Here is a 9,836-nt window from a genome sequence, read left to right as displayed (position 1 = left end):
TGCAAGCATGCACTTTTGATCAGAGGCTTACCTTGAGTATCTCCTGACACAGACGCACTGCAGAATGAGATATCACCATTAAGTCAAGCACTGTCCAGGCTGTCATGAATGTCAAACTAACAGTAAGTATGGGAAAAGCTGTTCTGGGTGGGCTCGGTTCGTCCGTCAATCGGTGTCGCAGCTTCTGCTTCAGGGAGGGCATGTTGACTTTGTCATGCTGCAGTTTGTACATCATGGACAGTCTTGCCGTTTGACGTCGCTGTTGAGAGTGGACCAGAGTGGCGTAAGTGTGCATGTACTTCAACTGCGTGCGTGTGCGCGTTTGTGCCTCGGCGGTGTGTGTGTGTGTGTGTGTGTGTGTGTGTGTGTGTGTGTGTGTGTGTGTGTGTGTGTGTGTGTGTGTGTGTGTGTGTGTGTGTGTGTGTGTAGCTGGCATCCCCAAAGCACGTCTATTTGCAGATACGGCAGTGTACAACCAGGTTGTAGCACTAGCGCCCCAGGACCATGTACAGCTATAGCAAGACCTCAGTCCACAGACTCAGACTGAGTGGGAGATGAGCTGGGACACAGTGTTCCATTAGTCCGGCTGGAAAATGCTATACCTCATACAGTGTTTTGCCACAATAATTATATACAAGCACACCTCCCAAGCACCTTGACACAATTTTATGAACGCAAGTATACGTGACATAATTATTCTGTTACATGCTTGTCATTCCCTAACTCAGTTCAAAGAAAAGAGGAAAGTTTGGAAAAATTCACGACATGCTGCGCTTTCCTAATCGCTGTGTACATAAATACTTTCACTGTTGTTGTCTCGTTCTGGGCACCCTGCCATACACATAGCCGGTTTTGTACCAGACGTAAACGGTGCTTTTGTTATGGTCGAAGAGAAGCACACAAAAGAATCATGACGGAGAATTTTTATTATCGGTTCGGCCTGCCCGTTCTTATACATGTACGGCTGCTCCCAGTACTTTGTTTTTTCAGCTCATTCGTTGTGCAAGCCCAAGGTCGGTGATTTTTGTTTGTTTGGTCGAATGTCTACACAGCAAATTTTTAAAAACACTTTGTAACTACTTTTTGATGTATTATATCATCTGATAACATCATGCCATATAAAAGTGTGTGTGTGTGTGTGTGTGTGTGTGTGTGAGAGAGAGAGAGAGAGTGTGTGTGTGTGTGTGTGCGCATGACAGTGACAATGAACAACCCCTGTCATTACAAAATAACTCTGCAAAGATGTACAAAGAGGAATGAAATAAATATTTGGGGACAGTGTGCAGAGAGAACAATGGGAGGCTGAATAAAGTATACACCCCTCAGAGACTGTAATATGATTAAATACCAATACTGGTCTGATAAGTGCTTTGAATTGTAGTATCACTTATAACTTATATGTTTTGACTTTGAACTGTATCATCGTTTCTTTCTGTACTTTGTGAATAGTAGTATCACTTATAACTTATATGTTTGACTTTGAACTGTGTATCATCATTTCTTTCTGTACTTTGCTTTGAATTGAAATTTGAATGGTATGAATTTCAGTTGTAAGATTCTCATCACCAAAACTGTATGCATGTATACATATCTGTGTGTATGTATGTGTGTGTGTGTGTGTGTGTGGGTGTGGTGTCCCTCTCTCTGTGTCTCTGTCTCAGATTTCTTATAATGTTTGTCACTTGTGTATGGTTGACTGAGAACATTGATCCTCACCCTCCGTTCCCCATTCTGGTCTGTGGTGTGGTGAGTGTTGTGTGTGTTTGTTTCTTTCATTTTGTTCATTTTTTTCCCTATGCATTTTACTAACAGCATGCTTGTGCATATGTGTGTGTGTGTGTGTGTGTTTAATTTTTTATTTTTTATAGATTTTTTAATCAATTCATATAATCGTTTAATTTTTTCCCCTCTGTTATGTATTTCTACTAGCATCATGCTTTATTTTTTATTTAGTATTGTGTAGTGTAGACCCTATTCAGGGTGGGGACTGGATGTAAAAAAAGCACACCAATGCTTATCTATTATCCTCAAAATAAAGAATTTTGTCTTGTCTTGTAAGTTGTCTTGGCTTGGCTTGTCTTGTCTGGTCTCTCTCTTAAAATATATACATACATACATATATACATACATACATACATATATATATATATATACAATTTTTTTTGTCTTTGTCTTGGAATGCATTTTGTTACGACTTGAAAGAGCATGCTGAGCTTGACAGAAATGGAAAACAAGAGTACAATGACTTGTACTCTGTTGAACTTGAAGGCACTCAGCTTCAACTTCGTACCACTGCTTCTGGACACTACCCTTCAGCTTGCATACTGGTAACAGATGTGACTAAGGTATCTATAAAGAGACGCACACTTCTGTGTTATGAGGCTCACCACACTTGTATCAGTATCAGTATCAGTAGCTTAAGGAGGCATCACTGCGTTTAGACAAATCTATATAGATAACGCTACAACACATCTGCCATGCAGATGCCTGACCAGCAGCATAACCCAGCGTGCTTAGGCCTTGAGAGAAAGGAAAAAAGGATAGATGATTAAACAAATAAAGAAGTAAATAAATATTTAAATATGAAAAAAAACAAAAACAAAGGAAGAACTTAATGAATATTTGAATATATGAAACAAAAAAAAGGAGAGAAAAAAATTAATGTAATTTATGGGCATGTAACTGTGGCTATTACATGAATCATGGTGTCCAGCTTTCCTTGCCTCCAAAACTGTCTGTTTCAACCCAAATGATGTAAGATCATATATTCTAGAAAACATTGGTCCAGTTTCTATCAATTTACCTGATGGGCTGATAAAATGTGCTGACGTTTTGTGCTGTTGCAGACATGGGCTGGGTGAGTGGCAACAAACTGGCGGGCAGAGTGTCCACGCTGGACGCCCCGGGGGGTCGCAGCGGCATGGGTGTGTGGCAGGACAGCAACAGCATAGTGTGGATGTTTGGGGGCATGGGCATCTCCAGCGACCCCAGCCCCTCAGGAGGTCCCACCTTGCTGAACGACGTTTGGCGCTTCACTGTCACCAACTTGACATGGCAGCAGATTCATCCCGGCACTGTCTCCAACTTGACGGTTGCTACCTCACGGTCTCCTCAGATTCCACGACCCCGGCAGCTGTCATCAGTGTGTGGCACAGGTCATGTGATGGTCCTGTTTGGTGGGCTGACAGACCGGGAGGAAGCGCTGGGAGACCTGTGGGTGCTGGATCTGGGGAAGAGGGTGTGGCGCATGCTGGTGCAGAGCTACTTAGGGGGAGGCTCCAATCAGACTCTGCAGGGCAGGGAGCGTGATGTGGGACCCAGCCCCAGAGGGGACTCTGCTCACTGGTGCACCAGAACTCACCTGTATGTGTTTGGGGGCGTGAATGGCTCCAACCACATCTTCAGTGACATGTGGCGGCTCAGCCTGGAAGACTTCACGTGGGAAGAACTGAACAGCTCCAAAGAAGCTCCAGCGTCTCTGAGGGACCACAAAACAGCGGACTATCCGGAAGGCAGGAACGGAGCCATGACGTGGACTGTTTCCCCCGACATGGAAACAAATGCATCATTGTTTCTGTTTGGTGGCAACGTTTTGAGCAAATATCCCCGTGACCGTCACATTGCCGTTGGCTACACATCCGACATGTGGCAGTACTCGGTTGGCACTGATTCATGGAAGTTTGTCACTGGTAACACCCAGCCAGGAATTCCGGCACAGTATGGATACAAGCATGAGTCCAGCCCGAGTAACGTCCCTGGATGCCGCCGGGGAGGGGCCACTTGGACGGACACCAACAACATCCTCTGGCTGTTTGGTGGAGAGGGGGCAGACTCGGAAGTGCCATCCAGCGTTCGCTCGGCAAAACTGCTGTCAGACTTGTGGCGCTTTCTGCCCAACACTGGACAGTGGGTGTGGATGAAGGGATGCCAGAAGGGAGATGCCCCGGCCGTCTTCAAAGACATAGGAAGAGTGGCGCACAAAGCTGTAGCAGGAGGGAGGTTGGACGCTGCCTCGTGGAGAACCCCAGACAGTGAATGGTTGTTCCTATTCGGAGGGTTAGGGCACGACGGGAATCAGCGTGACGGTTACCTCAGTGACATGTGGAAAATCAACATCGGCAAGACCCTCCACTATGGGTTCTACGTTGCAGCTGTCTACGGCTTTGCTATCATTTTTGCTGGCATAGGCCTTCTGTTGTGTTTGTGTGTTGTGGCACTGTACGCTCGGGACCGCAGCAAATCTCCGCAGTGGAGGAGAGGAGGGGCCAGCACAAGGTACAGTCAGTTGCATGACAGTGACACATAGAAAAGGCCTGGTCCTTCCTTTCCAGCAGTGCCAACAGTCTTGTGAGTGAGTGATACATTGTGAATACCTACCCGGCTGTCTGCTTGTTTTGATTGACAAATTGTGAACACATGCCTGGTTGTCTGCTTGTTTACTGCACTTTCAGTGTCAGGTGGTTGACTTCTGTTCTGGACTTTGCAAAATTTCTGTTCTGCCGTGACAAAATGCACACAGCATGTCTTTCATAGAGGAAATATTATTGACTTTTGTTAACCGATTGATAAGGAATTTCAGATTTCTTAAGCCAGTCTGTTTCAGCCATAGTGTTTACTGTTGTCTACAGTGTTGAGTAAAATCAGAGAAAGAAAAAAAGACCCCAGGAAACTAGATCTGCAGTTTTTGCTTGGCATCTTATTCTATGTTTACAGCTTCTTTTTTCAATTTTTTTTTAAGCTCATACTAGTAATACTAGTCACAGTTGCTTTTTGTGTTCTTTTCCTGAAGGTCTACCCTTTTCTGGTTGACCCCCTCCCCCCCACCCCGAAAAAAGAGAAAGAAATCACTCCTTTTTATTTGTTCAGTGATGTGCAATGCTTAATGGTGGTGCTGTATAGTGTTGAGAAGTCAGTGAGGCAATGTTATGTTGAAGTAGATCACAGACTGATGAATGTCTGTGAACCAATTGGCCCCTCCTTGAGAGAGAGAGAGAGAGAGAGAGACCTGTGACTTTGAAAGAGATTCAGACAGAAAGGGAGAAAATGTGTTTATCACTTTATGTCACAGAGACATAGACTATGTAAACTTGTATGTGATGAGAACGTAAAATTTGGTTTGAAATTTTACATATATGGGCACATATCTCTCTGTGTACATGTATGATTATGTGCTTACATAAATTACATAAGCATGTGTGTAAGAACTACTTTATATGGTGTTTATTAATGTTCATCAATCCAGATGTTCAATTTGTAATTTTGTACATTTTATTTCACTGGGTGTAATTTGTGATTTTTACAGTGTAAACTTCATTTGATAGGTGTCATCTTAAATAGTATCTTACACTATTTAACTAGTTTTTTTGTTTTGTTTAACAGCTCTGTTTTATTTCATGGAGTAAAATGATACATTTTCCTTTCTTATATATATATTTTTTCAGTATTAATTTGTTGTGAGTGTATCTGGATAAAAATGTGTGTGTGTGTGTTGGGTGGTGGTGGTGTTGATGAAATCTGGTGAAACACCAACCGCTCTGAAAGTTTCCTTTTTCACCACTGGGGAGGAGTAGAGGAGAATTATATGATGTTGTCACAGAGCATGGAATTTTCTTTATTGACTGCATATCACTTTTGTTCAGAAATAGCTAGCAAGTAGCATCCTGCAGACTCTGGATCTATTCCTATAGAAAACTCATACTATTTTCCCCTTGTGCTCAGCAGAGTTAGTACTGAATTGGTCATATTTTCCCAGATTATTTGTGTTTTTTGGGGTTTTGTTGTTGTTGTTGTTTTTATATTTGAGACTAACAATTTTCATTAGTTTGTGAAGTGCTTATTAAAAGAAATGATATCTTTATGATCTTGCACTTGTTTCTTTGTTTTTGATTTTTTAATAAGAGTGTGTCAGTTGTGCATTCAGTAACTTCCAGTGTCTGTCTGTCTGCCTGGTTGTTGTTTTTTCTTCTGTAGATTGTAATAATAATAATAATAATGGATACTTATATAGCACACTGTCCAGAAATCTGCTCTAGGTGCTTTACAAAAACGCTTTTGATAACATAAAACATTATATCTATGTTACATACACACACCAAAATGTGACCACACACACACACACACACACGCACGCACGCACGCATGCGCACACACACACGCACGCACGCACGCGCACACACACACTGCATACATACATTTTAACATACATGTGTATCTAACAGCTACCCTAACAAATACGCACACAGAGGCAGGCACAAACTTACATAAACACACGCACACACAATACACATTCATATACATGCATGTAGTTGTGGACCTGCCACAATTGAACTTATTGCTGAGGGAAAAGGTGAGTTTTGAGACGAGATTTAAAAGATGCGAGGGAATCAGAATGACGGAGGTTATCAGGGAGCTTGTTCCACGTCTTTGGCGATTGAAAAGAAAACGATCTGTGTCCATAGGTCTTACTTCTGACGTGAGGTATCCTGAGAAGTCGAGTATCAGAGGAAGAACGGAGCTGGCGAGACGGGGTATAGATATGGATGAGTTCAGAAAGATACTTGGGGCCAGATTGTATGCAGTAAAGGTGTGTCAGTTGTGCATTCAGTAACTTCCAGTGTCTGTCTGTCTGCCTGGTTGTTGTTTTTTCTTCTGTAGATTGTATGCAGTAAAGGTGTGTCAGTTGTGCATTCAGTAACTTCCAGTGTCTGTCTGTCTGCCTGGTTGTTGTTTTTTCTTCTGTAGATTGTATGCAGTAAAGGTGTGTCAGTTGTGCATTCAGTACCTTTCAGTGTCTGTCTGTCTGTCTGCCTGGTTGTTGTTTTTTCTTCTGTAGATTGTATGTAGTAAAGGTGTGTCAGTTGTGCATTCAGTAACTTCCAGTGTCTGTCTGTCTGCCTGCTTGTTGTTTTTTCTTCTGTAGATTGTATGTAGTAAAGGTGTGTCAGTTGTGCATTCAGTAACTTCCAGTGTCTGTCTGTCTGCCTGCTTGTTGTTTTTTCTTCTGTAGATTGTATGTAGTAAAGGTGTGTCAGTTGTGCATTCAGTAACTTCCAGTGTGTGTCTGTCTGCCTGGTTGTTGTTTTTTCTTCTGTAGATTGTATGTAGTAAAGGTGTATGGTGTGTGTGTGTCCATGACACACTGAACTGGAAGGCTTCGTTCACAAAATGCCACAGCACCGTTTACTCAAGAGCTTTCGATTGGACTGTTAATTTTTGTATGAGTTATCTTTTTTTTTCTTTTTTTTTTTTTTTATAAATACCAAACACTGCAGTCATACAGTACACACATGAAGGGAAGTTTATTGTCTATATCTATGTCAGTTTTTTTATAATATTGTTTCCTGTTCTCCATCATTTGAGTGGAGTGGTGGCCCAGTGGTAATGCATCGGCCTAGAAAGCGAGAGAATCTGCACAGCGTATGGAATTGAATCCCACTCTCGTCATTATTTTCTCCTCCTCCACTAGACCTTAAGTGGTGGTCTGGATGCAATCATTCGGATTAGACGATTAGCCATGGTCCCGTGTGTAGCATGTGCTTAGTGTACGTAAAAGAACAGATGGCAACAAAAGGGATGTCCCTGGAAGAATTATGTCAGTAGAAAAATCCACTTTGAGAGGAAAACAAATACGAATAGTAAAACACACTTGCAAGCAAACTGAAAAAAAAAAAAAAAGGTGGGGTGGAGTGGAGGGTTGGGGGTGGCAATGCACATTAGGCTGCATTACTTTTTTCGTTCACGAGACATAAATCCTCAGAGACAGGTGGGTAATGACAGGACAGATCTCTGGCAAAGTGTGAGGACTATCAAAAATACACGACACAGAATTTGCTTCAAACGCAAATAAACAAAGCTTAAAACGCAAATAAACAGAAGGGTAAGGGGGGGGGGGGGGGAGAAAAATAAGAAAAAAAACCGGGGCACAAACCCGATCTATGAATAGATCCAACGCGAAAAAATAAATAGGTTCCACCGAGATTTGAACTCGGATCGCTGGATTCAGAGTCCAGGGTAATCCTGCAGTTTAGAATACTAAACTCAGGGGGGCCGTTCAAATGAAAAAATAGAGGTTGTTTTAGACTGACCTTGATGCGCTGAGTCGAATGCAACCCTCAGCTAAGCTCTACGGCCACTCCTTGTCAATGAAACAGAGACATAATAAATAGTAAACTCAGTCGGTCACTTCCCGAGCAACTATCGGCGAGCCATTTTGATTGCTGGTGACGTGGTGTTTACGTCATCAACTTCTGTGTGTTTTCAGTAGAAACTGAAAGTAGAAATCTGTGGGTTTAAGACGGACAGCGAGAGAGAGGAGAAGTTAAATTTATGTCCTCCGGCCCCCAGAGAGGGCCATATGGGACATTAAGGTTGGCCCCGATGTTAGGGCGTATTTGCCCCTACGGACAGCAAAGCGTGTCTTAGGCTCAGTTTTGAACCCCTTTGCCACCCAAGATTAAGGCTTTTTCGTTGCGTTCTGGTGTTTTCAGGGTAGTGTGTGGCCCACGTCCAGTCTGCATGATCTTCGGACTACTGTCTTAGGCTCACCTTGATGCACCGAGTTGATTTTGTGTGTGTGTGTGTGTGTTTTCAACTGAGTCGTTTACGTTTTGCCTTGGAAGGTGAAGGCCGTGTATGGTGAAGGGTCATGGAGTATTTTTAACCAATGACAGCTCTCGCTTACAGCTGTGTGGTTGCAGACAAGTGTGCAAGTTACGAGTGTGCAAGCTCGCTCTTAGTCGTAGGCCACCTGAAAACAAAAGCATGCAAAGCTGCCAAACCCACTTTGATTGAAGGTAAATATGAGCCATTTTGACTATTGATTTTGTGTATTTTCTTTTTCAACTGAGGGATCATGCTCAACCAGCCACAAGCATTCAAGTACTCCATTGAAAAACAAACTAGTGGTTGCTGTTGTTACATGTATTTATTCATTTACACTTCTGCAGCAATGACTGGTTTTACCATTCATGTAATCACCCAAGTAATTTCTATTACTAGGTACAATATTGACAAGAAATCTTTTCTTGATTTCAACATAGTCACTTATTCTCATTGTTGGTAATTGTTACCATCACACAATGGACATACCCATGAATCCTACATACTTGCTATTTGCCTGTTGGCTGCCACCACCACACAATGGATTCATGCATTTATATACCCAACTTTCATAAACTGAATGCAAACTGCAGTACTTTCAACAATGAAATAAAGCCATTCCCTTTAAGAACAAAGATCAATAATTAAAAAAAGTTTTGCTTGGTTCACTTGTAATACCCTTTCATATTGGTTTTTGCCATCACACAATACACATGCACCAAACATTCTTAAATTGTAATTGAACTACAATATATTCAACTTTGATTATGATATAAATCCAAAGATAAAAAAGGAGAAAGGTGTCTTTGTTCACTAGTAATACTGGTTCACAAAAAGTTGCTTTCATGATCATACAATGGACATATATTGATTCATTAATCGATTTTCAAATTCCAATACACTTGAAAATGAACTCAAAATGATGATATTTATCTTAACTCCCCCCCCCCTCCACACACACACACACACCTTTACCAATTAAAAAAAATTGAACATAACCATCTACTAACGGCTCAACAAATGCAGTACTGAACATAATAATGATACAAAAACATGCGAAAAAAAAAACAGGTCAGTAAAATCCATGAAGATTATGATAGACTGAAAAGATGAAGTAAAAATCTGTATGGTCATATTTCATACATTGTACAGCGTATATCTATCAGTTACTAACAGTAACAGAAAGTCATACTGCTTAGTCCAGCAATGCAAAGCCCCCCCCCCCCCCCCCCCCCCCA

The 9,836-nt window shown here is 41.9% G+C and overlaps 1 protein-coding gene across 1 annotated transcript; it reads left to right on the top strand.

Moving 5' to 3' along the window:
• The first annotated feature begins 851 nt into the window (after positions 1–851).
• Positions 852–5,855, top strand: LOC143296280 (uncharacterized). The gene is made up of 2 exons (XM_076608126.1): positions 852–1,013; positions 2,847–5,855. The coding sequence occupies exons 1-2, from the start codon at positions 911–913 to the stop codon at positions 4,304–4,306; spliced, it is 1,563 nt and encodes a 520-aa protein (XP_076464241.1). The 5' UTR covers positions 852–910; the 3' UTR covers positions 4,307–5,855.
• The last annotated feature ends 3,981 nt before the right edge of the window (positions 5,856–9,836 follow it).

This window comes from Babylonia areolata, chromosome 21 (assembly GCF_041734735.1).
Source record: "Babylonia areolata isolate BAREFJ2019XMU chromosome 21, ASM4173473v1, whole genome shotgun sequence".
NCBI lineage: Eukaryota > Metazoa > Mollusca > Gastropoda > Neogastropoda > Buccinidae > Babylonia > Babylonia areolata.
This window is presented reverse-complemented; position numbering and strand designations above follow the sequence as displayed.

Excerpts from the sequence above, each read along its gene's own strand:
- LOC143296280 (XM_076608126.1), top strand. The coding sequence starts at position 911 with ATGACGGAGAATTTTTATTATCGGTTCGGCCTGCCCGTTCTTATACAT. Across the intron at positions 1,014-2,846 it reads ATTCGTTGTGCAAGCCCAAG|ACATGGGCTGGGTGAGTGGC; the intron begins GTCGGTGATTTT and ends GTGCTGTTGCAG.